Source organism: Drosophila pseudoobscura, chromosome X (genome assembly GCF_009870125.1).
Source record: "Drosophila pseudoobscura strain MV-25-SWS-2005 chromosome X, UCI_Dpse_MV25, whole genome shotgun sequence".
Lineage (NCBI taxonomy): Eukaryota > Metazoa > Arthropoda > Insecta > Diptera > Drosophilidae > Drosophila > Drosophila pseudoobscura.
Genome location: NC_046683.1, coordinates 2730075 through 2756325, shown reverse-complemented (window position 1 = coordinate 2756325; position 26251 = coordinate 2730075). Strand labels below are relative to the sequence as shown.

At 48.8% G+C, this 26251-nt stretch overlaps 6 protein-coding genes across 9 annotated transcripts; 3 read left to right on the top strand and 3 right to left on the bottom strand.

Annotated features, from left to right (window-relative positions):
* The first annotated feature begins 52 nt into the window (after positions 1-52).
* On the top strand, positions 53-3645 carry LOC4815529 (ATP-binding cassette sub-family F member 2). Its single transcript, XM_015185859.2, has 4 exons — positions 53-260; positions 1203-2374; positions 2458-2994; positions 3084-3645. The coding sequence occupies exons 2-4, from the start codon at positions 1208-1210 to the stop codon at positions 3213-3215; spliced, it is 1836 nt and encodes a 611-aa protein (XP_015041345.1). The 5' UTR covers positions 53-260; positions 1203-1207; the 3' UTR covers positions 3216-3645.
* Positions 3646-5686: 2041 nt separating this feature from the next.
* Positions 5687-7336, bottom strand: Hap40 (Huntingtin-associated protein 40 kDa). Its single transcript, XM_001355652.4, has 2 exons — positions 6983-7336; positions 5687-6890 (listed from the first exon to the last, which is right to left on the bottom strand). The coding sequence occupies exons 1-2, from the start codon at positions 7150-7152 to the stop codon at positions 6032-6034; spliced, it is 1029 nt and encodes a 342-aa protein (XP_001355688.2). The 5' UTR covers positions 7153-7336; the 3' UTR covers positions 5687-6031.
* Positions 7337-7800: 464 nt separating this feature from the next.
* Pis (phosphatidylinositol synthase) lies at positions 7801-10270 on the top strand. The gene is made up of 5 exons (XM_001355653.3): positions 7801-7981; positions 8297-8431; positions 8863-9016; positions 9082-9233; positions 9320-10270. Exons 1-5 carry the CDS (start codon positions 7930-7932, stop codon positions 9505-9507), a joined length of 681 nt encoding a protein of 226 aa, XP_001355689.1. The 5' UTR covers positions 7801-7929; the 3' UTR covers positions 9508-10270.
* A 91-nt stretch (positions 10271-10361) lies between these two features.
* LOC4815788 (mitochondrial inner membrane protease subunit 1) lies at positions 10362-11463 on the top strand. 2 transcript variants are annotated; one of them, XM_033382313.1, is made up of 3 exons: positions 10370-10466; positions 10584-10723; positions 10784-11463. In XM_033382313.1, the coding sequence occupies exons 2-3, from the start codon at positions 10622-10624 to the stop codon at positions 11162-11164; spliced, it is 483 nt and encodes a 160-aa protein (XP_033238204.1). In that variant the 5' UTR covers positions 10370-10466; positions 10584-10621; the 3' UTR covers positions 11165-11463. The 2 variants fall into 2 exon arrangements, with proteins under 2 accessions (XP_001355690.2, XP_033238204.1); XM_001355654.4 differs by having other exon boundaries at positions 10362-10723.
* On the bottom strand, positions 11397-13678 carry LOC6902260 (nudix hydrolase 8). 3 transcript variants are annotated; one of them, XM_033382312.1, is made up of 4 exons: positions 13591-13678; positions 12514-12803; positions 12316-12437; positions 11397-12260 (listed from the first exon to the last, which is right to left on the bottom strand). In XM_033382312.1, the coding sequence occupies exons 2-4, from the start codon at positions 12687-12689 to the stop codon at positions 11563-11565; spliced, it is 996 nt and encodes a 331-aa protein (XP_033238203.1). In that variant the 5' UTR covers positions 12690-12803; positions 13591-13678; the 3' UTR covers positions 11397-11562. The 3 variants fall into 3 exon arrangements, with proteins under 3 accessions (XP_033238203.1, XP_033238202.1, XP_002133787.2); XM_033382311.1 differs by having other exon boundaries at positions 13586-13660; XM_002133751.3 differs by lacking the exon at positions 13591-13678 and having other exon boundaries at positions 12514-13120.
* A 51-nt stretch (positions 13679-13729) lies between these two features.
* Positions 13730-16760, bottom strand: LOC6902261 (SRSF protein kinase 3-like). Its single transcript, XM_002133752.3, has 3 exons — positions 16618-16760; positions 16471-16555; positions 13730-16111 (listed from the first exon to the last, which is right to left on the bottom strand). Exon 3 carries the CDS (start codon positions 16087-16089, stop codon positions 13834-13836), a length of 2256 nt encoding a protein of 751 aa, XP_002133788.1. The 5' UTR covers positions 16090-16111; positions 16471-16555; positions 16618-16760; the 3' UTR covers positions 13730-13833.
* Positions 16761-26251: the final 9491 nt, after the last annotated feature.

The following is a 26251-nucleotide window of genomic DNA, read 5'->3' as shown; positions in this document are numbered from 1 at the left end:
ATCTGAGCCGAATATCAAAATCGAGGAATGTCAACGCAATCACGGATGGCAGCACTGCCAGCTGAAAAGCTGTGATCCCAAACCGAAACACGTGTAAACGCCTTTCAGCTGCTCTGTTGCGTGTGTGTGTTCTGTTCCCCCCTCTAAGCGGCCGCCAGCACCAGTCCGAAGGCAGACAGCCGATAATTTGCGAACCTGTGTTTTAAGACTTCGATCCGTTCCTGTTCGCGACACCTCTATTATTTATTAAAAGTTAAAAGGTAAGTAAAAGCACGGTCAAAGCTGTGGAAAATTCAATAACGTGCGCAATCCACACACATGCACTTTTCCCTGCCTGTGTCTGTGTTTCTGCGAATGTCGTTCGCCGTTGGCCCTGCGTGTGTGTGTGCGTTGCGTTGCGTTGCCTTGTGTGCGCGACTACAGACTACAGGGGCAAGGTGGTAGATCGGCAGTAGTGTTTTCTAGCGCGTGTACGTACACGAGTGCTGCAATTTTTTTTGCACATTTTCTTTCTGATTTCCCTTTTTCCGTCCCGCCCGTCCGTTGCAGCAACGGAATTCCTTGGTATTGTGTGTAGTGTATAGTGAATGCAGGCGCTTGGCTAACTGTGAACTGTGAATCATCGTGAAGCGCGCGAGGGGAAGCAGACGCGACGCGGAACACGAAGTGGTCCGCTCAGCAACAGTGAAACCCGCAAGCACACGCCGAAGGCACAGTGGAAATTTTTCCGTTTTTGCTGACGCTGTCTAAATTTAAAATTGAGACCAAACCAAACATTTGTTGAAACAGTTGTTCGCTTCGCTGCGCTGCGCTGCTCAGGTGCAAGGTGGGTGGTGGATAGTGGATGGTTGATGTAGGTAAGGGGTCTGTGGGGGATCACATCTACATGCATACATACATACATACATACATATGTATGTAGCGTCTGTGCTGTGGGGCGCCTGAAAGCGTGCTGCACATGCATACGCAGGTGACCCTGATTACGCAGGGCCGCCCGACAACCCTGCTGTGCAGCGTTACATGACCTTGTCGTAACAGGGGCTATTGCGAGCAAATGATTATCCCTATTTGGCAGATTAATGTACAAAGCAAACCCAGATTTTGTTGGCATCTAGGCAGAAATCCAGAGAAAATATAAAACACTCGGCAACAAAAGTCCAAATAAAGTGTAATAGTATAATATATTTTTTTTATATTGGCAGATAAAATGCCTTCCGACTCAAAGAAACGCGATGCGCAGCGCAAGAAGGATGCCCGTAACAAGAAGATCCAACAGATTCCCTCCACCAAGAAGGCCAACGGCCAGCCGGAGCGCGAACTGACCGAGGAGGAGAAGCTGTGCGCCAAGCTCGAGGAGGAGGCCCGCATCAGTGCCGAGGCCCGCTCCTGCACCGGCTCCCTGGCCGTGCATCCGCGCTCGCGCGATGTCAAGATCGCCAACTTCTCGATAACGTTCTTCGGCTCCGAGCTGCTGCAGGACACCATGCTGGAGCTGAACTGCGGCCGTCGCTACGGCCTGATCGGTCTCAATGGCTGCGGCAAGTCCTCGCTGCTGGCCGTGCTGGGCGGGCGCGAGGTGCCCATTCCACCGCACATTGACATTTTCCATTTGACGCGTGAGATACCGGCCAGCTCGAAGAGCGCCCTCCAGTGCGTCATGGAGGTGGACGAGGAGCGCATCAAGCTCGAGAAGCTCGCCGAGGAGCTGGCCATGAGCGAGGAGGACGATGCCCAGGAGCAGCTGATCGATATCTACGAGCGTCTCGACGACATGTCCGCCGATCTGGCCGAGGTAAAGGCCGCCCGGATTCTGCACGGTCTTGGCTTCGACAAGGCCATGCAACAGAAACAGGCCAAGGATTTCTCTGGTGGCTGGCGTATGCGCATCGCCCTGGCCCGTGCCCTCTTCGTGAAACCTCATCTGCTGCTGCTCGATGAGCCGACCAATCACTTGGATCTGGACGCTTGCGTGTGGCTGGAGGAGGAGCTGAAGACATACAAACGCATCCTGGTGCTCATCTCGCACTCGCAGGACTTCCTCAACGGAGTCTGCACCAACATCATTCACTTGACCGCCAAGCGCCTCAAGTACTACACCGGCAACTACGAAGCGTTCGTACGGACACGCATGGAGCTGCTCGAGAACCAGATGAAGCAGTACAACTGGGAGCAGGACCAGATATCGCACATGAAGAACTACATTGCCAGATTCGGTCACGGCTCCGCCAAGTTGGCGCGCCAGGCGCAGTCCAAGGAGAAGACCCTCGCCAAAATGGTCGCCCAGGGCCTAACCGAAAAGGTCTCCGACGACAAGGTCCTCAACTTTTATTTCCCCTCGTGCGGCAAGGTTCCCCCACCTGTGATTATGGTTCAGGTAAGCGCCTCGATTCATCAATCATTCATCATTCAGCGCATCTATCCAGACATCTCTCTGATCCCTCGCGTGTCTCTTTGCAGAATGTGAATTTCCGGTACAACGATGAAACGCCTTGGATCTACAAGAATCTGGAGTTTGGCATCGATTTGGACACACGTCTCGCTCTGGTGGGCCCCAACGGAGCCGGCAAGTCGACGCTGCTGAAGCTGCTTTACGGTGATCTGGTGCCCACCTCTGGAATGATCCGCAAGAACTCCCATCTGCGCATCGCTCGCTACCACCAGCATCTGCACGAGCTGCTCGACCTCGATGTCAGTCCGCTGGAGTACATGATGCACGCCTTTCCCGATGTCAAGGAGAAGGAGGAGATGCGCAAGATTATCGGCCGCTACGGCCTCACGGGTCGCCAGCAGGTCTGCCCCATTCGCCAGCTGTCGGACGGACAGCGTTGTCGCGTCGTCTTCGCCTGGCTCGCCTGGCAGGTGCCCCACCTCCTGCTGCTGGACGAGCCGACCAATCACTTGGACATGGAGACAATCGATGCCCTGGCCGATGCCATCAATGACTTTGACGGCGGCATGGTGCTAGTTAGTCACGATTTCCGTTTGATCAATCAGGTAAGAATTCAATCGGGATTTGGAATTTGCGATTCATGATGGGATGATGATGCTGGGATGCTTATGGACGATCTTTATGAATTTTCCAGGTGGCTGAGGAGATTTGGGTGTGCGAAAAGGAGACGGTGACCAAGTGGAAGGGCGGCATTCTCGACTACAAGGATCATCTCAAGAACAAGATCACCTCAGAGAACGAAAAGAAGGCCAAGGCGGCAAAGTAGACAGATGCTACACAGAACACAAATTAGTTACATACAGAAGGAACACACACACACACACCACCCACAACCACACACAACCGCACACACCCTATGGACATTCAGGCAAACGCTCCTCCTGCGCTCTACGATACACAACAAACACCCATTCGATGACAATCTCAAGGGGATTGCTCCGCCCTCCGCCCCCCTTAGGATTATCCCCTGCGAAATTACGATTTGAGTTTACACTACGCTATAGTCAAGTCATGTAAACACACACCAACCATATAGAAGCATATATATACTAGAAACTACGTAAGAACCACACCATATACCCACACACACATGTGAGAGTCCGAAACTCAACAAGAATACACAAATTTTTAGCTGAATTTTTTCTTTTTTATGTGTCGAATTAAATTAAAAATAAACATTACAAATGTATAAATATTTATATATATATTTATATCGTATATATACATGCTATATACATACATAGATACATATAAATATATGTATACCAATCATTCATCAACTGTGGAGTAGTCGTCGGAGAGGAACAAAACATCAATAACTAAACAGAGAAAAACAAAAGAAAACAAAAAAAGAAAAAGATAGAAACGAAAACTACAAAAACTGCTTGTGATCTTGCGCTTATTCGTAATTTCGTTTAATTCTCCGCTAGGTTTCAATATATATTTATATATATATTTACTTTTTTTTTGTAATTTATTTACGCCTTAACGATACGAGTATATATACATATACATACATGATAGATACGATATATACACCACAGATCAGATCTATAAAACACAGATCAAGTTAAAGATAAAGATAATAGATACAACAACAAAATATACTACTACTACTACTACTATATGTAATTAAAGTTCTGATTAAGAAGCCAGAGAGTGACAAAACAAAACGAAACCAACAACCATGTGTGTAAAGAAAACAAAAGAAAAAGAAGAAAAACCATACCGAGATGATACTGCCTATCCCCCCCACATCCCATTCCGCTGGATGGGGAGGGGGCGCAGGCGTTCAGCCGTTGCTTAGAAATTTCAATATTCAATATATCAAATTTGATAGGGGAATTCGAATGAATTCGAGACGCTCGAGATGGAGTATTCGAGACGTTCGAGTATTACAATACAAAATATAAAATACAAAAAATAACTAAATATGTTTAAAAACAACAAAAAAAACTATTAAAACAGGAAGAAGAAAGAACAGAAACACATATAATATTATTTATAGGTTATTTAACAAATTGGAAGAGTTTTTATATACGAGTATGCCACAAAGATATATACAAATACACGTGCCCGTATCCCACATACAACAACAAGAACAACAACAACAGCAGCAGCAGCAGCAACAATCTATGCATAGATGAATGATTTTAAGCAAAAAGCAGCTAAGCTAATGTTAAGGTTAAAGGTTATGTCAAATCAATAAGCCATCAGCTCCAAATGTGAAATTGCTGCGAGAAAAGAAATACAGCAAACAGTTGCTTGAAACAAAGTAATAAACGAAATAATTGACCAAAAAACAATCAAACTCGTTTACTCATTTCAGAGTCTGTGGTCATTCAAATGATTCTGGAACTTTCCAGAGCCTTTTATAGCCCCGGGAAGGTGGTTTGTCCTGCGATGCCGACCACCCGAATACTCATATGATTGGGATTCTTCAAGGTAGAGGACTGAGTTCCCTCCATGGATACCTTATATTCTTAATTAAGAGATATATCAATACTTATGATCTTACCATTATATAAGGCCTCCATCGTTCATCCAATTCCAGCTCCCCTCTTTCGTACCAGAGTGTCCTTTTCTACCCATCTGGTAGATTTTGTTACAATTATTCAAAGTTAAGAAATTCCGTGGGCTTTGTGGATCTTTTCTGCTACCCCAGAAGTGCTTTTTCCCAGTAAAGCAGCTCGGGATAATGGATAGTCATCTGTGATATTTGTTATTCTATATACTCGTTTATCTCTGGTTTTCTTATATCTAATAAAAATTTAATTTCTCGAGTATTATCCCAAAAGTAAGTCGCAAGTTCTGTGAGGTAATCTCAATTTGCTTTGCTTTATTGTACAATTTTCAAATCTGTGTGCTTTTAGATGACTTATAACATTTATTGTTAGCGCATTTACATATGTATCATATACGGATTCCCTTTATTGTTGCATGGTTTTCATATATACCCTTGCAGAGGAAGCACCACCGACACTACCATCTATATCGGGTATTACAAGAGTAAAGGGGCATACTATTTTATTTTTTAACCAAACTCTGCTTTAGGCCATCCCCCTATGCTGCTTGTCACATGGTCTGCATTCCCGATACTATATATTCTCTTGGCCATTATTTGTATTATTACAAGGCCTTGTTTTGTGCCGGTCTGTTTGGGGATTTGTCCCGATGTTTCCTGCTTCATTTCACAGAACCTGTAGGAGTCTATCTCTACAAATATAATTTTCTTGAGCTCGAAGAAATAAGAGTTTGTTGTCGTCTTTAAATGGTCGTCCGTCCAACTGCAAGGGTATATAGACTTCGGTGCGCCGAAGTGCGCCTCCTCCCTTACCTGCTGCTTCCCGCTTCTGGTCTGTGGTTCGTTTTCTCGTTTCTTGCGTGTACGAGTGTAGGCACGTTCAAAGGTTGAATGGTAGACTTGGTTACACTTAAGCGATACTAGTTACGTGTGCTAACGCTAATCAATAATCGTAATAAAATAATCATATATGTATGTATCGTATCATATACTATGCTACAATCCATGGTACTGGTAATCATACAACGAATGCCGTGACGAGCCGTGCTCGCACGCGGCTAGTACACTGTGGAGAGGTCCGCGTAGATCAGTTTAAGCAGCTGGCGCTCAGCATTGCTAGCCGAACTGAACTCGGCCGCAAAGTCGCGGAGTAGGTGCTTCAGATCGCACATTTTGCGCTCGACCCAAGCACAGATGATTTCGGCGAGGGCGTACTGCTGCTGCTGGGGCACAAAGGCGCCGGGCCGCTCCACTAGCTCGCTGTTGTAGCCCGGACAGGGGCTCGCCTCGAACTGGGCGAGGCTGTAGTAGTGCTCGATGAGCTTGATGTGGGCGGGCGATTGCCGGGCAGGCGGCAGATTCAGGTGGACCAGCAGCAGCAGGCGCAGGACCTCCACACGCCTGAGCAGCTCGCTGTACATCAGCGCCCCACGACGCTCGTAGATGTTGTCCACGATGTCGTCGTAGTGCTGGAGGGCACTGCGGTAGTCCTCGCGCTGCGTGCTCAGGTCGGCGCTCATTTCCAGGTCGTGGATCTGGTGGGTGGGCGAGGCGAAGCTGCTGGTGCGGTCCAGCTGCCGCTGCAGCTGCTGCAGCTCGCGGAGAATGGCCGCCTTGAAGACGCAGCCGTCCACAACGCGCTCCGCTGCCTTGTGGTAGCAGTGAATGGCGCCCTCCCGGAAGCCACTATGCTGGGTGCGCAGGTGGAGGAGCCCGAACTCGTTGTGGGCCTGCAGGAAGGCGCGGGCGGCTCTCACATAGGCCTCCGACTCCCGCTGCGGCGCCCCGCCAAAGGACTCGCACTTGGCATACCCAATGTGGCACATGGCCGCGTACTGCATGATGCCCGACTCCTCGAAGCTGTACGCCAGCCTCTGGAAGTCCGCCTGTACATCATTCACGCTGGGCGCAAAGCGTCTAAATGAGAACGACAGAAAATGAGTCAGATATGGAATTCAGTTGGGCGGAAGTTGGCGGTGGGCTGGGTTGAATGGAAGGGAAGAACTCACTTGAAAAAGCCGGCACGCTCGAACTTTTTGATTTTATTGGAGGCACGCAGATATTGCTCGATCAGGTTTTTGGGATACTGCTCGACATGGTGTTGCTCGGACAGTGGTCCTTGGCCCGGGGAGGAGGTGCGCTGGTGGGTGCCTGCACTGCCGCTGCGTAGCTTGTCCATGCTGTGCCGGTGGCCGGGGTGACGGTGGCGGTGGCCGTGGCCGTGGCAATGGCGGGTTACAGCTATAAAAACGTCTCAATTGTGCATTATTTCGTTGTAACAAAAACAGTTTCCACGGCTGGTGCTGCCAGTGCTGGGAAATGCCGTTATATGTGTGATTCAACATCGAATGCAGTGTTGCCGAGCCGGACTTTTTCCCGTCAAATTTAGCCTTTTTCATAGTCAATAAGCGGGAAAATATTTCGGCAGTGTTGCCGTGTTGCTACAAAAACTGGACTCGGAATCTTTCGCTAAAACCTTTTTTTGTTTGACCTCTATCGATAAAACCTTTTTTTTACATAAAAGCAAGTATTTCGAATAAGCCAGTTAAGTAAAAAATTAATTCATAAATCGTATAAAATTATGTGGGCATGGTTAAATGTTTTATATAGCTAGTAATATTCGACGGAACATCAAAATCGGAATATGTAAAATATAAGTTGAATTCGTCAGTATATTATATATATATATAAAATGAGACCGTATGTAAACCATACTATCTACCACTATCGCCTACTATCGAAACATTGAACCAGTAGTTTAGTAGCGCGATAGTGCCCTACCATCGATAGTGCCATCGATAGTTCTCCACCTCTACATCTTTCGTCTTTCGCCAATCGCCAATCGCCAACCGAAACATAGAAATCCAATAAATGCATTAAGCCAATCAAGTAGAAAATAGACGGAAGGGAACAGGCAATTGCTTTCATACGCTAGTTTTCAAGCGCCCCAGCCAAAATGGCCATTGTCGAGCATGACAACGTCTTCATATTTGTGCCAAATTTGATTGGTAAGTTTTGGCGGAGCGAATCGGTCGAGTCCGCCTCTGGACTTTTGGAATGTATACATACCTGAACCCGTGTGATTGTTCCGGCTGATGGTGCTGGCGCTGGCTGTTGCGGGGAGGGGGCGGGTGCGCCGTGGGGCCTAATTTAATTAGCTGTGTGCTTGTGCGTTGTCATGCAACCTGTAAAATGCACACTGCCAGTGCATGGACCAGCCCCAGCCCAGCCCAGGCCAGAGTCGGCCTCACATCAATGTCACTTCCCGTATCGATTGAGCTGCGACGCTGATGAATGTTTGTTTGCTCTTCTCCCCGTTGCAGGCTATACACGCATCGTTTTGGCCCTGATTGCGTTCTGGTTCATGTCCACGAACTATGTGATCTCCGGCTGGTGTTATATAACCAGCGCCCTTCTGGATGCCGTCGATGGACACGCCGCCCGGGCCTTCAATCAAAGTAAGCACTATCAAATCGAACGTTTGTATGTAGCGGGCTAGCGGTCTAGCGGTCTAGCGGGCACCCAGTGCCCTCATCAGGCCACTTCGCACACACACAGACGCCGCCTGTACACACCTGTTCAAACAATGACTATAGTATCCGACGAGCCTTCAACGGAATTATTTGGCTATTTAATGATATGCGCACTTTGCCCATACGAATGCGGGCTATCAACACACCATACCATATCGCACCGCACATCCCGACAACCACCAACCGACCGAATCGTATCTTTATGTAGTTGCGGCAGTATCTGATATTGGTTTTACCGCACGTCAATGCTTAATATGGTCATGGTTGGAGGGGGCGGCGGCCACTTCAGGCCCCCTATTCCGCTGAGGCATTGATTTGAACAATTAATCATTTCGTACCCTCTTTTGGGCTTCCAGGCACACGCTTTGGGGCCATGCTGGACCAGCTCACTGATAGATGCGGCACCACGGGCCTGCTGGTCACCCTGGCCTACTTTTATCCTCGCTACATGTTCTGGTTCCAGCTGTCCATCGCCATCGATGTGGCCTGCCACTGGCTCTTCATGCAAACGTAAGTGGTTGAGTTCCGCTATCAAACTCAATTAATCTCCAATCTGCAATGTGTGTGTATTGCAGGAGCGTTGTGGTTGGCCGAGCCTCGCACAAGGTCAACGAGAACTTTGTGATGCGTCTGTATTATCAGAAGGACATTTTGACCTTTATGTGCTGCGTCAACGAGCTGTTCTATGTTTGCCTGTACCTCTTGCATTTCACCTACGGTCCCCTCAGTGAGTATTTGTTGCGTCATTATGTGTGTGGATTGGACTGACTTAATTTGTATATTCAACTTGAACTTTCGCTTGAACTGTGATAGTATTCGGCGCCTCGCTCTTCAAAATACTGGCCTTCCTCACGGGCCCCTTTGCCGTGCTGAAGGCCTTGATCTCCGTGATGCACGCCTATGTGGCTGGCATTGATTTGGCCGCTGTCGATGTACGTGAGCGCCAGGAGAGGCGCCAGAAGCCCGACCCAGTGGCAGTGGCTGGCAAGAAGTTGGAGTAGGCGGCACTAGTCAAAATCCATTAAATGCCAACAGCTCCAACAGCTCCAGCTTTCAACTTAAAGTACTAAAGCAAAACAACTCTTGATTCCAGAAAGAAAACAAACAAAAAAAAAGCAAGAAAGAAGATAAGAAGTGAAGTAAAGCGTAGAGAAAGAAGGATAGAAAAAGAAATAGAAAAAAAACAAAAAAAAAATATATTAGATTAATAATTATTTGTACGCGCTATTGCAATATTGTTGATTTTATTTCGTATTTTGATTAGTTATACGGCGGAGGGGCGTGCCCGCCACTAATGTGTATTTAAATATTGTAGAATGGCATGGAAATTGAGTGAGGGAAGCGATTCTCGTTCCATGCGCGCGAACAACAATTCAAAACAATTGTCGTTGTAGTCGTAGCTGTTGCATATTTATTTTTGCTTCTTTTAGTCAATGATAATTTACATATTTTTTGTGAAGCTTACACTAATATACACATATTTTACGTATCTGTATGCTAGATATATGATTGAACGTCGTCTATATATATATATATAGCGTATACTTCCAGGAGTAGCTTCAAACTCGTATATTCGTACGTGTAGCCCAACAGAATCTCATTTTGTACATTATTATTTTGTTTGTCAATTATATTGGTTCCAGACATTGCAGATTACAGACACAATCCATGTTAAATTCTCAATGTAACTAATGTATTCCTAATCATAAGTCAAGAATTGTAATTGGAGACCTGCATGAAATATATATATAACCATTATCGTGACCACTCCACCTGTGTTCCTCCTCAATCCTGGAGTATTGTTATTGATAGATAGACCTGTCAACACACATTCAATGATTTCTGTCTTCGCACATCAAAAGGGAGAGCACACAAAAACGTACACTTTTAATTTGTTTTGTACTTCGAAATTATACTCCCAGCCAAAACAAGTTGCTGCAAGTTTCGAGTACTTTTGCAGGTTTGAATTACGCGCCCAATTGTTCTGCGTTGCAGCCCTGCTCCAGACCAGACCAGCTGACGCATCTCTTTGCAGCCCTGGCTCTGGTAATTGTATGTTTATATTTTTCTGGGTCAGGTCACATAAAGACTAGCCACTGCGGACAGCGGCTCAAAATGATTATAAACTGGAAGCGCCTGTCCAACATAGTGCGCTATACAGTGGCCTATGCTGCGATAACCCATTGCACATTTGAGTACATTGGCGACTTTGTACTGGTGAGTGTGATGTTCAAGGCTCCTCTGTGGTCCAAAGCTAATACCCATCTGCCCGCCCAGTGCAAAGGACCCTCGATGGAGCCGACTCTCTTCACGGACAACGTTCTGGTGACCGAACGGCTTACGAAGCACTGGCGCGGCTACAAGCCCGGCGACATTATCATTGCCGTCTCGCCGACCAATTCCAAGCAGTGTGTCTGCAAGCGTGTGGTGGCCGTCTCCGGCCAGGAGGTGCACATAGCCCAGCCCCGTTCGGTTGCCAACAAGACCAAACCAGGCATGATAAAGTCCTATGTGCCGCGCGGCCACATTTGGATTGAGGGCGACAACAAGGACAACAGCTGCGACTCCCGCGACTATGGCCCCATTCCCGTTGGTCTTATCCGCAGCCGTGTGGTCTACCGTGTTTGGCCGCTGGCCGACGCCTGTGGCGAACTGTAGGATCATCTGTAGATCTGTAGTACATCTTCTGTTCTGCCAAGCTTATTTTTATTTGTAATGCGATGATGTACCCTTACAAAGGGTAGGGGTAGGGGTATGGAAATTGTTTAGAGACTGTTATAAAGAATATATATTTACGAATCGAATGATGCTTCTCATCCGGCAAGCAATCGTTCGCATGGCCGGGTAATCCCTTCCTCAATGTGATCCTTAGGAAATCCCAAGATTGTCACTTGTTTGGCCAGTGGCTGGCCTTTCATTTGGCACATTTAACAATACAAAGTACATACAAAAATTAATCTCTATTTATCTACATTTTTGTGCAATTTCCCTAAAAACGTCGTCTGCCATTTTCAATTCTTTTGGCTTCCCATTACCATTCCCTTTCGCATTCGCATTCACAGTTTTGGGCCATCGTCTGGCTTCGACTGGCCGTCCACAAAGTACAGATTGTACTCCCTCTTGAGCACTTGGTGCACCTGATTGCGGCAGGTGAGCACCAGGCCGCGCTTCTGGTAGTCGAGGAATGTGTGCACAAACTGCCGATTCGTCTCGTGCACCTGGGGATGCTGCAGGTACTCGGCGATGGGCATCCACTGAAGGCGGGCGATCTCGCGCTCGCAGCGCGTAAAGTCCAGGTTGAGGGGCTTCAGGGCAATCACCATATAGATATCGGAGCAGCCGAAGTTGCCGCCGTGCGCATGCCGCAGGCACACCACCGAACGGAAGGTGGTCCTGATGCCGGTCTCCTCCTCCACCTCGCGTATGGCCGCATCGATGAGGTTCTCGCGCGGCTCCACATAGCCTCCTGGCAGCTTCCAGCTGTTGGGTATCATCGCATAGCGATCGGAGACCACCAGCACCTCGTCCTTGTCGTTGATCACCAGGCCCCCCACGCCCAGCAGAGTGTGGGCGTAGTTGGGCAGGTTGATGGACTCGTGCGTGGGCAGCCATCGGTACATGACCACAATCCCGGTGCGGGCGTGGTGGAAGTCGAAGCCGGCCGCTGCCAAAATGGGCACCCAATCCGCCTGCTCCTTGTACACGCGAAACCAAATGGCACGGTTCTTGTTCTTTGTCCACCACTCCAATGATTCTGTGGGATTTCAGCTTTCAGTTTTCTGGATTTCTTTCTTGACTTATTTACTTACTGTTTAGCTTTTCCTCAAACTGGGACTTTTCGATGGTCTCCTCGCGGCCGTCTACTGTGACGCCAGCGAAGCGATCCGTTTGACCGCGAAATACGTCCGGCGGCGAGTCCATGGCCTTGTGTCTGTAATTATGTGCACATTTATATTTATGTACGGGCTATTCTGATACTTTTTCCTGGGGTCTGGGTGTCTACTTACGAGTGAAACGCTCGGGTAAACTGCCGTGACTGCTGGTGGGTGGCCTGCTCGCGCTGGTGCTGGGGGGATGTTGAAACGGAGGAGGTGCTTCTATTGGTCCGTAGGCGCCTTCTCCATGAATTGAACGCTTGCAAGGGTAAACGAGTACTGCGACCCAATATGGCTGTAGACAACATTAAATGATTGCGCAATAGCAACGGGCAGCGCCGTTAGCAGCAGCAACTTCTTCCAAACTTGTCACAATTTCCAGAGATTACGGAGATATAAAACGAAGCGCGGGGCTGGGCATGCTGCGTGAGAAATGTAAGAGGGTGGAACGAGTGAAAACACCAGCAGGAAGAAATCTGCAGCGCTCCAAACGTCTGTTCGATGTAAATCTGAAGTGGGGGGGGGACCCTATCTCGTCTGGCAAAGAGATAAGCGTTAAGCGTTGTCATTGCAGTGACGTTGTTGAGTTCTGTTCCTGACATTTCGAATTTGGCGCGAGTTGGTGTCATATGCACATGCAATAGAGATGAGTCGACCGCTTCCCACTCGTTGGGACCTCTGCCGAAATGCAGTTTAAATGGATTTATGCAATGGCAGTAGCAGTAGCAGCGATTTAATCGGGTGTGATGTATAGCTAAAGTTTTTGATGGCCAGAACAAATGAAAACAGCTTGTTAGTTTGTTGCGATTCAATGATTTGTTGTTGTTCATGAATCAAGTGACACTCGGGAATAAGTAACGTAACAGTAAGAGTAACCGTGACGAGTAGTCGGCCATCTCTGACCAGGAAACCTTGAATGGCAATTTGCTTGTGTTATTTATTTTAATTGCTTCCGGATCGGTTATGTGCTAGCTTTTATGGGAGGCGAGTGTGTGTGTGTGCATTTATCAGCTGTTATCAACATCGTTCACTCATTGTATGCATGCTTTATATAACAAACAAACCGAAACACTGCTTGCACTTACTGTCGCCCACTTGGATGCCAACGAATTAGGGCGATAATAGAACCGAACCGAACCCACTTTAATTTATGCACTGGAACAAAGTACTATTTGTAAATACTTGCCTAGTAAGCAAAACAAACCTTACAATTGGAAAACACTGTTCTGCGCCCAAGATTGATTTACGATAGTTATCGACTTGTCGAGCCAGTGCTGTTAAACTCTTAGGGTGTACTTCGCGCGCCTTGTTTAATTTGAAATATGTACAATCGAAATGGTAATGTAGCTCTTGGGGTGATCGGATCATATCCGTGTTCTGCTTGCACACTTTATTCAATTTGAAATATTTACATGCGAAATGTTCAACTACCTTATCGTATACAAAATCTCTTTAGCCTGTCTTGAGTAGGCGAGGTATTTTTGATGGTTTGGTCAGCGGGACATCTTTACCACCCTGCAAGCGGTCTTCCATGATTAGCCAGCTGTCGTTCAACGCCTTGGTGGCCGACATGCGACGTCTAGGATCAGGGTTCAGCATGGGCTTCAAGAACGACACAAATTCGCAGGCAGCGTTCGTCCCCCACTTGTAGTCGTGGATTAGGACGGAGACCAGGTTGCGATTCTCCAGATGGGTAATGTGGAGCAGCTGTCCATCCGACTGGAATATCTCCGACGAGTATACGCCCCGGTCAATGAGATACTGGGGAATGGGGCCGCACGTCTCGATGATGTTTGCGATGTGCATCTCGTCACTGGTGGCCGAGTCGGTCGCCTTGCCGGGCTCAAAGAGGTAGTCGCCGGTGGCCAGCTCCCAGAACATGCAGGCGGCGCTCCAGATGTCTGCCGTTTCGTTGTAGCCAGCCCCAAGGATCACTTCCACGGCCCGGTACTCCCGCGTCTGTATGTCGTCCGTATAGTGATGGTCGAACCAACAGGCATTGCCCATGTCTGCAAGCTTCACGGACAACTTGCACGGGAACAGAGCCGGATCTCGGCGCGCGACTATGTTGCGGTCCCGCACATTCACATTCGCATCCACCTTCGTCTCGGACAACCGATGTTTCCCCTGTTTTCCACCTTTCTGTCGAGCACTTCCGTTCTTCCACTTGCGGTTCGTCACCGGCGGCACCTTCGGCTGGTCCAGTTCTGCGGCACGATCGGCCTCCAGCACCTTCTCCTGGACGATGCGCATGAAAGCCACCGGGTTCTTGTAGAGAAGCTTCAACATTTTCGATCCCTTGGCCAGGCTCCTCTCCATGGCATCCGCGGCGTCAACGGCATCAGCGGCTGCGTAATGGTGGTTGCCTGCTTTCAATCGGTTCTTTTTCTTCACCGATCTTAAATCGACTGGCTCGCTGTTGTCGAAGGACTCGCAATCGAGGAGGAAGCGTTTCATGGCATAGGCGGCGGCGTCGGTGTCCTTCTCCAAGTGACCGAAGCGCTCCAAGTGAAAGATGTCGTACTCCTCGAGGATCGTCAGACCGTCAAAGTTGAAGGGCATGAAGGGCAGCATCCCGGTCACGCCCATGCCGGCGGTGGAAGGACTGAGGAGGCTGCGACTGGCCAGCTGTATTAGATCCTCAACTGCGCGCCGGCGCAGCAAACGGCGATGCGTCTCGAAGAAGCTGGTCGTGCGCTTGATATGTCCCCGAAGCCGCTTCTTGGCCGTTTTTGTCAGCTTGGCATCACTGCAGCGAGTCTCTTCCTCACGGCCGGGCGGCATGTCAGCAGGGAGGGGATTCGCTGGAGAGTCGTCAGCATGGCTGGTACGGCAGTGAGGCTTTCGGGTCGGAGGTTGCCTGCTGTGGGCCTCCAAATAGGTGTTGGCCGCCTCAGCGGCCTTGCTCCGCACATTAAGGTCGTCCGCCTCGAGCAGCACATTCTCGGGCTTGATGTCCGTGTGGATGATCCGGCACTGGCCGTGCAGATAGGCCAGGCCCTCCAGCACCTGACGGGCAATCTGCCGGACATTGTAGTTGGGTATACCCCGGTAGTTGGAGCGTTGGATCAGACAGAGCAGGTTCTGCCCGAGTACCTCGAACACCAGACAGTGGTGCGTGCCGTTCGGCCCGCTCGCAAAGAAGTTGTCCGTGAGCGAGACCAGGTGGGAGCGCAGTGCGTGCGACTCGTACTTGGACACCTTCTTCAGCAATGTGATCTCGTCGCGCGCCGTGCCCGCAAAGTGTTCCGCCGATTTGCACACCTTGATGGCACAGTAGGCCTCCGATTGCAGGTCGAAGCAGAGCCACACGATGGAGAAGTGGCCCCAGCCGAGCTTCTTCAGCACCACGTAGCGGTGGCTCAAGAGGTCGCCCAATTGCACCGGATGATAGCCCCCCACGCAGTAGTCGCTCGCGTTCTCGTCCACCCCATTGGTTGTCGAGCTGTCACTGCAGCTGCCGTTCTGGCCAAGGCCCAACTGGTCCACCGCGGCTTCGGACAAGCAGCTGGAGGACACGGTCTCGTCGGAGCAGAAGCTCAGCTCCTCATCACTGTTCTGTGCGTCCGATTCCTTCACAGAGCTGGAGCTCTTCCGCAGAGTCGCTTCAGTCTCAGGGTCGGACGCTGGAGAGGTCTGATCCACGGCTCCACAGTTCCAAACGTCGTCGTCAGGGTCGAAGTCAGTGAATTCCTCTTCGTCTGACATGTCTGCTGGCCCGCTGGAGCACCTAGACACCAAATGCATACAAGATATTTAGTCTAAAAGGAAATTCCTCTCAAATAACTACTAAATACGTTCCGAAAAATATGGAATATTGTGCCACAAAATAGTTTTAGGCAACGTGAAACTAATCTGAAACAAAGCAAAAATGACTAATGGCACAAAAACACATATGATCTGGTTATTTGTGATCCGAAGGTACTACTGCCGTGGCCAATGCTTTTGCTAAGGCTAAGGCTAACAGATATTCGAGCACCTCCATCAGATCGGACAGATGGTTTCTTATAAGAAGGGACTCTTTCGGGTATATGTAGGTGTTATAGATCTTTCTATAGAGAGGGCTGGGGTAAAGATTGGTTGTATTACCTTTGAATAGATGGTAGAACGACTAGAACTGGGCAATAATCGTGCGGTACGAGTACACTACAATGTTGTATGAGATCGATCCTCCCTAAAATAAGAAGATTGCAAAGATGATTAAGAAAAGGAAGTAGTACCTACATATATACTCACTGTCTTATTCGTTCCTTATATGCATGAAGACATTGATTTTTTCCGCTTTAGAGAGTGGTGTTTTGATGTGGCGGCTGAAAGTGCCTGTGGGCAAATAACAAAACTGGAAAACCCAATCCCCAATGAAAGTTTGGAACCAGGCCTCCTACTTAGGACTGAATTTACAAAAAAGTAATATCATATAGATTGTTTATGGACGGCCACTTCGATGTGGAATGTGTGTTGCAGTTGCAGTTGCGGGAATTGGATTGGGAGTGGGACCGGGTATGGGGTGTGCTTTTGTGCGAGTGCATTGATCTGGAAAATGCCATTTAAGGCAACAAAGCGGCAATACCAAAACATATAACCAGTTTACAGTGCCGGCGAAGGGATTATAAAGGATCGTTAAGTTGTTGCGAAATGCACATAGGCCCCGGAGTCAGCGGGATGCCGCATTAGAACCGGAATCAAAGTCCGAATCCGAATCCAAATCCAAATCGGAATCCCATCCACTCCGTTCAGTAGGTGTCCGTCTCAGGTGTGTCATCGATCGGAGAACAATAGCTCCCATTGAGGGTCTCTCATTCGGATATGTTTGTATTTTGATTGCCAGCTTAACAACTTTTTTGTCCGCCTATTTTAAGAGTGAAATTTCCCAAAAAAAAAAAAAAATATGAAAGAAATGTTACCCCTGCCGGGCGAATTTTCTCCACTTTTTACAGTCGATATTTGCTCAGTTGTTTAAATAAATTTTCCGCTTAGGGTTGCTGCGCGACCTACTGTTTGCACACAATGGATTTCCATGCGTTTTGGGCTTACGTGAAAATGCCTTGTCAAATATTTATGAAAGAATCGATTGCGTGGAACGGGGGGGCTGAGTACGAGTATCTCTCTCGGGGCGGGGGCCAGGGCCCCGAACGACAAGCCCAGAACTTCAGAGATGCGACCTGTGTGCGGGTCTGTGTCTGTGTGGAGAAGCCTTCGTTCCCAGGCGCGACTGCGCGACGGCGCGCCTGCGCGTCTTCAACCCTTACCCTCACACCCTTCTCCTGGGCCATTTACGGCTTTTTTATGAAAATCTTGTTTGTAATTAGGGAGTTTTCCTTATCATTTTCCGAATGCCCTTGGCATTGTTTCTTTACCAATTAAGCGTCATTTTCAAGTGTCCCGTTTGGGTGAAATATACATCTATTTGCCTAGGCAGCACTTTCGTGCCGCGGAAAGAGGCGGACGGAGAGGCGTTTTGAATTTCACTTATTCACATATAACTGGTTGCCTCCTAATGAACTGTTTATGTGCACACAATGGAATGGAAATGAACATAAATTAATGGTAATTTTCCCCTTTTTCCGAGGGGCCAAGCGCAAAGCTCATTTCTGTTCTTTTTTTTACATTTTTGTGGGTGGTTCAGCGCCCCTGGCAGCTGGAAAAATCTCGATTGCACACAAAGAGCATTATAATTTAGGCACACACTTTTTCCAGTTTCCAATAGTTTTGGTGTTAATTTGAGACAAGCATTGGAGAATATAAGCAGCCAATCCGAGATCCATATTGCACTCAAAGGCAGAGAATGAACGATTCACAACGTAGAAGTTCCACCATGTGGCAGGTTACAGGTGCTGCGAACTGGTTCATTTGGAGAGCCAAAGAGCTGCGCAAAATCGTGTGACTCAAAGAGAATTCTACCGGCTAATTCAATTCACAAGCAATACACAAAGTGCAACAATAAAAATTAACAAGATTTCTTAGCAGTTTTTCAAAGTGTAAGCTCTTTGCGCTGGGCCACTCCGAACAGCTGATTCGATCTAGTTTTAGTTCACGCGCTGCAAATGTAAATAATGGGAGCTGGGTAGAGGTAATTGGCACATTTTGCAGCATTTTGGGCAATGGCCCGAACAATAGATGTGGCACACAGTCTGCCGGAACGGGACGGGACGGGACGGCAGCTGCTGCATCATCGATTGGCACAACAAAGAATGCGACGCATGCCACACACTGCACTGCGAAAAAAAAGGAAAGGAGCGGAGAGGAACGGAAAGAGAAAAGGAAGAAGGTCGTCCAAGAAAACCAAAAAAACGATGCTGCAGGAGTAGGCGCAATAACTGCACATTGACATTGGAGGAAGCGCTGGCTGACTGCCCCGAACAATGGAAAAGTGAAGAATCTCCCAGAGGACAGCTGTCTGCCACAGGGCAGAACGTCTCCTTCAAGCAGGCATCTTCAGGGTACGTACGTCTACAGGGTATGTGATTTGATTGTGCAACTAAGTGTAGCAACATTAATGGGCTTTCCACCAGCGGCGGCAGGGCAGCGGCAGCATCGCCAGGGGCAGGCATTACGCGCGACTACGCGGTCAATTGGTAATTGGATTAGGGCAGCCGGGCAACCCTTCCGCCCAGCATCCAGCATTCGGTGAGCCATGCAGCGGCAGTGACGATGAGCCGATGTTGACCCTGTGACCCGACGGCGACCCCTTCCTTGGCTGTGGGCTAATCAAGAGGGAGCTGGCCCTTTTGCTGCCTTCGCTGCCTTCGCTGCCAAGGAAAACACGGAAATTAATTAAGAAAACAGAAAGTATCCGTATCTGACAGCAGACGCAGCCGCAGCCACAGCAACAGCCACAGCGTCAGCCTCATCGCAGCTCTCGGCTTCCCCGGCAGCCCCGGCTCTAGGCTGTCCATCAAGGATGATCCCCGCATGGCTGCGTACCCGCGGCAGTGTCCCATCTAGTGTCCCGTAGCGGATTTTTATTACATGTAAGTTATTTACGCACACATCAGTGCATCACGTATCAAATGTTCTTTTCCCATTTAAGGAATTTACATATTCCCTGACCTGACCCTTTTACCGACCGAATCGCCAAGGGGCTGGGCTGGCCTGCCCTCCTGCAAGAGCTTGGAGTACATCTTGAGGAATCCATCCATCCATGTATCCCAGCTGCCGATCGTTGTGGGAATGCCAGTCTCCAGCGGAGATCTGGAGCAGCACCGTTGATGATTGGAAATCAAATTGTGGGAAACTTCTGTGTGGGATGATGTCATACCCAACAGTCATCGGGTATCCTCCAGTCATTTATCATATCTGTTGGCGGCAGGATATGCGACAGGATGTGACTGGGCATAAACGGTGCCCGCAATCATTACCGCCAACCGCATCCTGGTATAAAAAGGAAGGCGAAACAAAGCGCCATTGTCGTGCTCCAAAAAACGTAGCGAATGGGCCGCCGGATCGGCCAGAAACAGGAGCAGGATGCGCAGGCAGCTGCTGCAGACCGACCGCAAAGTTCGCGCCCATGTCCCGGCCGCTGTAATCCTTTAACTGTCACCAAAACAAACACAAACAGAGTCCACAGGATACAGGACACAGGACTGACCTCTTCATTATAATATGAATACGGCGACAATCTGTGCCGGGTCATGCCGCACCGTGCCGCACCGCGCCGCGCTGCGATCAGGGCGGTTCAGCGAATCGGAAAATTATGCAACGCTCTCCGGCTTCTCAGGACACTGGATTAGCGGCAAGGAGTCGCCCGACTGACCCCTGCGCCTGCTTTTATTGCTTTGTGTCGGACAATTGATTCTGTGACATACATTTCGGTGTAAACAGCTTTGGTCAGCTTCCCGGCAATCGACGCGACTCTACCTGGGAAAAATAGAGTCCTCAATGCCCGCCCTGCCCATTGGACGGGGCATAAATCACGGGCATCCCAGGGCTGTCCGGCAGAGTGCTCTCTATTTATACGGATCGCTTCAATCAACAATGGCCCAGTGATATATGGTCCATGCATAATGGTAATCTATAATAATTACATCCATCTGTGTGTTATTATAGCGCCAGTGCCCGTCGAGTGTCCTTTCAATGGAATAAATATGGATAGATTAAGGTCGATTAATGGGTGTAATTGTTGCATCATAGCTTGATTTATATACATTTTATTTAGGCTATTTTGGAAAGACTGTTGTTACTCTTGTTTAAGTATAAAGAATGAGAAGTACCTTAAGAATATTCGATATATTATGGATATAAGTCACACGGTATACAGAACACTATATTTCTAGATTTATAGATGGAGCTATAGGTGCTATAGTCTTCAAAGTATAGTGTGGAGTGTGAGTATTCATAAAGCTATGAACAGACTACAGACTACAACCTCATGACAATCAAATTTGAGAGCTCTATGCAGCCTGGAAAGGTGGTCCCTGTGCTCTACCCAATCTCTACCCAAATGGCTTCAATGGCAATTTGACCCTGCCCTGCTTCCTGTCCGTCCACGCCCACGACCCAGCCTTGACTCTGCCACAGGCACCGGCACAGATACTGGGCCACTGGTGTATACTTACTGGGTGGAAACATGCCACAAATACATTAGAATGCACTCAATATGCAAACCGTGTACAATAATTGAAAACTGTCAGCGTCTGACAAATTTCCCTGTCGTAGAACCTGGCGTGTAACCCTAAATTAACCCCAAAAGTCAAGGGCACGACATATGTGGGTTGGAAGTGAAATTTCCGAAAGTCATAAACTTGCGATCGACATCGACAGTGGCAGGCAGGTCCTTCTAGTGTCCTTCAGGGTTGTGTTAATGTGTGAGGCGCGTGGGTTGCCCCAGGAATCGTGGGCTCTGCTCTGGAGGGTGGCATTCGGGTTGCAATTTGCTGATAAACATCTAGCGGTGTATTTTTGACAGTTTATCATTATGCCGGCGAGCGGACCGATGCCGGACCCCCGCCTGGGGGTTGTTCTGCTCTTTTCCTGGCCATGGGTCAGGTCAGGGGATCATTACAGTGTAAACATTTGTACAATTTGTATTTAATTGATTTTCTGCACTGACAGTAGCGCAAGTTTTCCGTCATTAGCAGATCCAGTTCCGATATGTGGGACCTTAGCATTTGTGTGATTAATGCACGCCCCAGACGACGACGACGACGACGACGACCGGGCTCCTGTGGCCCCGTCCTTCCACCGGTAGGTTCTCACGTCTCTGATCTTAGCATCTCGAGGGTCCTAGGACGCCAGGCTCCTATTGTGTTTCCTTATGGCTGCACACGACGCGCCAAAAAAGCGAAAATTCGCACACTCTCCGGAGATTTATTATTGGGCAAACACGCAAACACGGTGCCGCAGGAGCAGGAGCATAAATCTCAATCTGTCGGGCCAACGGGGAAGCGGAGAAATGCGAAATGCGAAATGCCAAATCGAAAACGAAATCATTGTGCCGAAATCAAAATTGAAAAAATTTAACCGCAAATTAGGCAATAAACAATGGCTAAAGCGGTCACGGGTTAATACGTTTAGCATCAGGCAGACACGACCTCCGAGGGTCGCAGCCGCCACACAAAAGGGTTAAGGGTGTGTTCCCGTTCTCTCCCGCTCCCTCCACAAATTTTAAACGTGTGCAAAAAATATTGTAAATCCATGTCGATGCTCCAGTTATTTGGCTTTTGGGAAAATGTTTCCGAATCAGATTCGACGCATCAAATATTTCACATATGGCAGTGTGGGGTGTAACCCATAAGGGGGTGCCAAGACACCTCGAAGAATGCACACATGCATACCTCTGTACAAAGAAATGCCACAAAATCGGAGGGCACTACGGAGCAGAGCTTATGCTGTCCCCATAATTGTATCCAATCCATCCATCAGACGTAATATTTATGTAGATTTTTGCAGTAAACCCCAAGCCACGGATGCACAAAGCAAAAACCCTAACCTAAAAGCACACAGGTGCTGCCACGACTTGCGGCAGAAATGGCAGACAATTTGTGAAAAATCCCAGCCTGTAGGCCAGGTTAAGCAATCTAGCAGGCTTTTCCGCAGTGAAATATAGCTGGTTGCATCAGCAGAATGTGCACGTACACGCGTGCAGTCTCATTTAACCCTTCTTCTGCTCTGTCTCACTCTGGCACTTGTCCAAGCCCACGCACGAGCGAGAGGGCCGATGCACCGACCACAAGCAGTTTCAGCAATGCCATTCGCACACACACAAAGCCCAGCACGGCACACACACGGGGGCATAGGGGCTGGCGGTGTGCGTGTCAACGCTGGCAATGCTGCGCAATGGAGAAAATAAATGAGCGAACGCAAATGTTTGTTTAATTGGTTTATTTAACCTCTAAGCGATTGCAAATGTTAACAGATTCATAGTATTTAGTAAATTGGTTGAAAATATCAAAAATTTCTGAAATGAACATGCGCAAACCAATGAAAAAAAACTGTGAAAAAAAGCAAATATGAAAACTTACTCGTAGAGGCGTGGGGGGTGGGCTACCCGAGTCCTATTTAGAACTATCGACACCACTCTGTGATGCCTCGGGTGCCTCGTCGTCAGTCCAATAATGGTGCTCGGTCTGGGTCTGGGCCTCCACCTGGGGCTGGGCCTCCGTCTGGGTCTGCACGATATGCATGTGACATTCGCGTTTGCCGAACCACTTCATCATATAAATGCCTGCGGATTGGAGATTCATGACGAATTCGAGGGCCAGCCACCCGGGAATGACTTACCGATCACGTCCAGCAACTGCTGGCCTATTCCGAAAAAGTAATTGAAATTAAAGAAATGAAGCATCTTGAACTTGCAACCTTGTGCGAAGACGTCGAGAAATGCGAAAGGCGGAAGTCGGATGTCTCGCCGAGTTGACAGGTTTGACAGGTCGCTGGCATCCAAACAATCGCAGGCCTATTTTCGCATATCGATGTTTCTGCAGCTTGCGGCTAATCAATTACGTAACTTGTGTAAAAAGAGAGGGTATTCGTTGCTCGATAACTCTACGTTTTATTCAAATTTAATTGCAGCCATGCATTAATTTCTTCCCCGAAGGAACCTGATCGCCTCTGCGCGCCTGTCAAACGTTTGACAAACTTCCACGGGGTTTCCCGCCCGACGGACTGGCATTGATGTGCGGATCGACATGGGTCCCATGGCCATGCCTCAGTCCCATTCGGGAACGGTCCTGGATGGGGAATGTCTGTCACGTCATTTGCATTTTTAACCCCTTTTCTTTGTCTAATGATGCACACAAGTCGCGACGTCTTTGCCGCCTTGCGGTCGCCTATCCGTCTTCGAAGGGAGGCACGCCACACCACACTGGCCGTGTCGATTGCCCCTTGCCAGGGCGTCTGGCAGTTTGCGCCAAAGATTTATGGGCGACTGCGACAGAGACTTTCCCCGGCAAAAGACCATTTCCATTTGGGTTGCTTTATGCGTGGATTGATCCGTTCGCTGCCTCAAAGATTTCTGATATTTTGGTAATTTTCTTCACAATTAAATATGCAAATGCCCTCGCTAAGCGTTTGTTTGCAGGGCGTTTGGTATTGTCAATTGGCCCACAGAGTTCTCTGCCGGAGCAGGACGCATCCATCACCTTTTGCCCAGAGAAAACTGAACAAATCCCACAAATTATGGTGGAATGGAACGATGAACCACCCAGAGAAGGTGCCGGAACTCAGCTCCACTTGACCACCGCTTGGAGGATCCTCTTCCTTTCACAGAAGGGAGTTTCAGGATAGAGCAAAGGATTAACAGAAACTGCCAAGACATGCGTGTGACTTTATTCTAGAGGAAGTTGTGGATCTAGTCTGTAGTAGCCCGTTTTACAGAGGTTGCCTGAAAGATGAGATGTGATCTATAGCAAAGGACTATGACTCTGTGAGATGCTTGAGATGAGAATTTAGGGGATTTGCTTCAGCCGGAACCTGTGAATTTCGACAACTGAGATTAGCAAGATAATGCACTCGGGATACACGAGTTTATGATCTCATTGCATCGCTCTGCTGAGCCTGGCTGCTGTCCGGGATCCCGTTTCAGTTCATCCAAGACGAATTCCGATTTCAATGGTGTGTCGTAAGCCACAGTTTGGACTAATTAAGTGTCGAAAGGATTACCAACGCCTACCCACGGAGATGGTGATTTACGACCTGCTACCTGTATCCTGTGTCCTGTATCCTGCATTCCGTAGCTGTGTGTGTCCAGCCTCGATCCTCGGATCCTCATTAGCATGAGCCACCTGAGGTGTGGATCTAATGCGTGTGCCATTCATTGCGGATCACTGAGAGGAAGGACCGCCATTCATGTTCATTCAGAGACCTCGTCCCATTCTGATTTGCTAATCCTTTCCTTTTGTGTTGCATGGAAACTCATTTAGGCTTAGTCTGCCGCCAGAGAGACTGCTTTCGTATTGCAGGCGAATCTTGGCGACAATCTCGGCCAGGGCAAGAATCCTTTCATGCCGTAACCATTGCCATTGCCGCCGCCTGATCCTGCCGGTCCTGCAGCTGCATCGTGGGCGCTGCCAGTGTCGTGCATTTGCATCTGGCTTAAGGAGGGAGCAAATCTTAAGACCTCCTTTGTGTGCTCAGAGCTCCTTTGAATAGAGTCCTGCCACAAACAGCTGTCCGCCGCCTGCCAGTGATTGACACGGCCAGAGACGAATGGTATCCCAATCTTTGTCGTCTGGGCCTGTGTTTGCCTTTGCATAACATCCATTATGTCTTTATATGGGTGTATTCAAATGATGGGCAGCGCAGCCTTCCACTGCGCCTGTCAGCTGTCTGCTGTCTGCTGTCCGCTATCCGGTGTCCGGTGCCCGTCGGTCACGTGCCCACGTGTGTCCACTCGGGGGCACCGGCACCTCAATTTTGGGCACATCAAACGCGCGACTAACTCCTGTAATTGGCCCTCTCTCCTCCGCCCCGTCCCACGGCAGCTTATCGTAATTGGATCTTGCTTTTACTCTGGGACTCTGCACAGCTCTGCTCTGCTCTGCTCTGCTATTTTGACTATGTCATGTCACATGTTGCAAGGAACCAAGGAACCAAGCCGGCACAGCGGCAGGGAAAGATACTCACGCGTATCGATGTCCCCAAGGAAAACATCAGTGTCCCTTCGCGACCAAGGGCTCTGCCCCTGATCGAAGGAAAGTCGAGGAGTCGAGAGTCGCAGACCCTTGAGCAATTTATTGCTCAATTTATATTTGCTTAGACTGCCAATAGTTCAATAATTCATAAATGCAAGGAGCCTATCATGTGTCTCCTGGGAATTTGCATAAATGCGATTTGCATAAGGCAGCTGCCGCCTCGTCCCGTCTCGTCAGGGGTAGGGCCCTGCCCTGCCCAGCCCTGCCGTGTCCTGACTTTGCCTCCTTGGCTCCTTGGCGCGGCGCGAAAGGTGTGAGGCCATGTAATAGAAGTCCTGCCACGACTCTACCTGGCTCCCGCTCCGATCTGTTGTTGTTTGTTCCCGTGTTGTTTTGATATGTAAGTTGATATATGATATTTGATTCAGACTTTTGGGTGTCGCGCAAGGACTTCGGCTTCGGCTTCAACTTCAACTTCAATTATGGCAAATGGCAAGCACAAAAGCTAGTTATGGGCTGGCTCTCGGATATGGTTTCCTGGCTATGATGCTGGCTCTCTGGGTGAGGTTTTCCCTGCCTTTTCCCTTTTTTTTTTTTGCATAGTCACAGCTGCCACCTCTATGCAAAATACGAGTAGGAGTCGCAGTTGCAGTTGCAGTTGCAGTTGCAGTTGGTGTGGGGCAACTTTTAGTCAGGGCCTGTCTGTCGTCCCATATGGCAGGGCCTCGAGGTGCAGTCTAGCGTGACGCACGCTACCTGTACCTGGCTCCGGCTCTGGCTCAGGCTCTGGCTCTGGCTCT

What these genes read in the sequence shown, in the direction of transcription:
- LOC6902261 (XM_002133752.3), bottom strand. Translation starts at nt 16,089, where the DNA reads ATGTCAGACGAAGAGGAATTCACTGACTTCGACCCTGACGACGACGTT.
- LOC6902260 (XM_033382312.1), bottom strand. Translation starts at nt 12,689, where the DNA reads ATGTTGTCTACAGCCATATTGGGTCGCAGTACTCGTTTACCCTTGCAA. An exon ending in TTTACCCGAGCGTTTCACTC is followed by an intron (nt 12,438 to 12,513) that starts GTAAGTAGACAC and finishes ACATAATTACAG; the next exon opens with ACACAAGGCCATGGACTCGC. An exon ending in GTTTGAGGAAAAGCTAAACA is followed by an intron (nt 12,261 to 12,315) that starts GTAAGTAAATAA and finishes GAAATCCCACAG; the next exon opens with AATCATTGGAGTGGTGGACA.
- Pis (XM_001355653.3), top strand. Translation starts at nt 7,930, where the DNA reads ATGGCCATTGTCGAGCATGACAACGTCTTCATATTTGTGCCAAATTTG. An exon ending in ATTTGTGCCAAATTTGATTG is followed by an intron (nt 7,982 to 8,296) that starts GTAAGTTTTGGC and finishes TCCCCGTTGCAG; the next exon opens with GCTATACACGCATCGTTTTG. An exon ending in CGCCCGGGCCTTCAATCAAA is followed by an intron (nt 8,432 to 8,862) that starts GTAAGCACTATC and finishes TTGGGCTTCCAG; the next exon opens with GCACACGCTTTGGGGCCATG.
- LOC4815788 (XM_001355654.4), top strand. Translation starts at nt 10,622, where the DNA reads ATGATTATAAACTGGAAGCGCCTGTCCAACATAGTGCGCTATACAGTG. An exon ending in ACATTGGCGACTTTGTACTG is followed by an intron (nt 10,724 to 10,783) that starts GTGAGTGTGATG and finishes CTGCCCGCCCAG; the next exon opens with TGCAAAGGACCCTCGATGGA.
- LOC4815529 (XM_015185859.2), top strand. Translation starts at nt 1,208, where the DNA reads ATGCCTTCCGACTCAAAGAAACGCGATGCGCAGCGCAAGAAGGATGCC. An exon ending in CACCTGTGATTATGGTTCAG is followed by an intron (nt 2,375 to 2,457) that starts GTAAGCGCCTCG and finishes GTCTCTTTGCAG; the next exon opens with AATGTGAATTTCCGGTACAA. An exon ending in ATTTCCGTTTGATCAATCAG is followed by an intron (nt 2,995 to 3,083) that starts GTAAGAATTCAA and finishes TGAATTTTCCAG; the next exon opens with GTGGCTGAGGAGATTTGGGT.
- Hap40 (XM_001355652.4), bottom strand. Translation starts at nt 7,152, where the DNA reads ATGGACAAGCTACGCAGCGGCAGTGCAGGCACCCACCAGCGCACCTCC. An exon ending in GAGCGTGCCGGCTTTTTCAA is followed by an intron (nt 6,891 to 6,982) that starts GTGAGTTCTTCC and finishes GTTCTCATTTAG; the next exon opens with ACGCTTTGCGCCCAGCGTGA.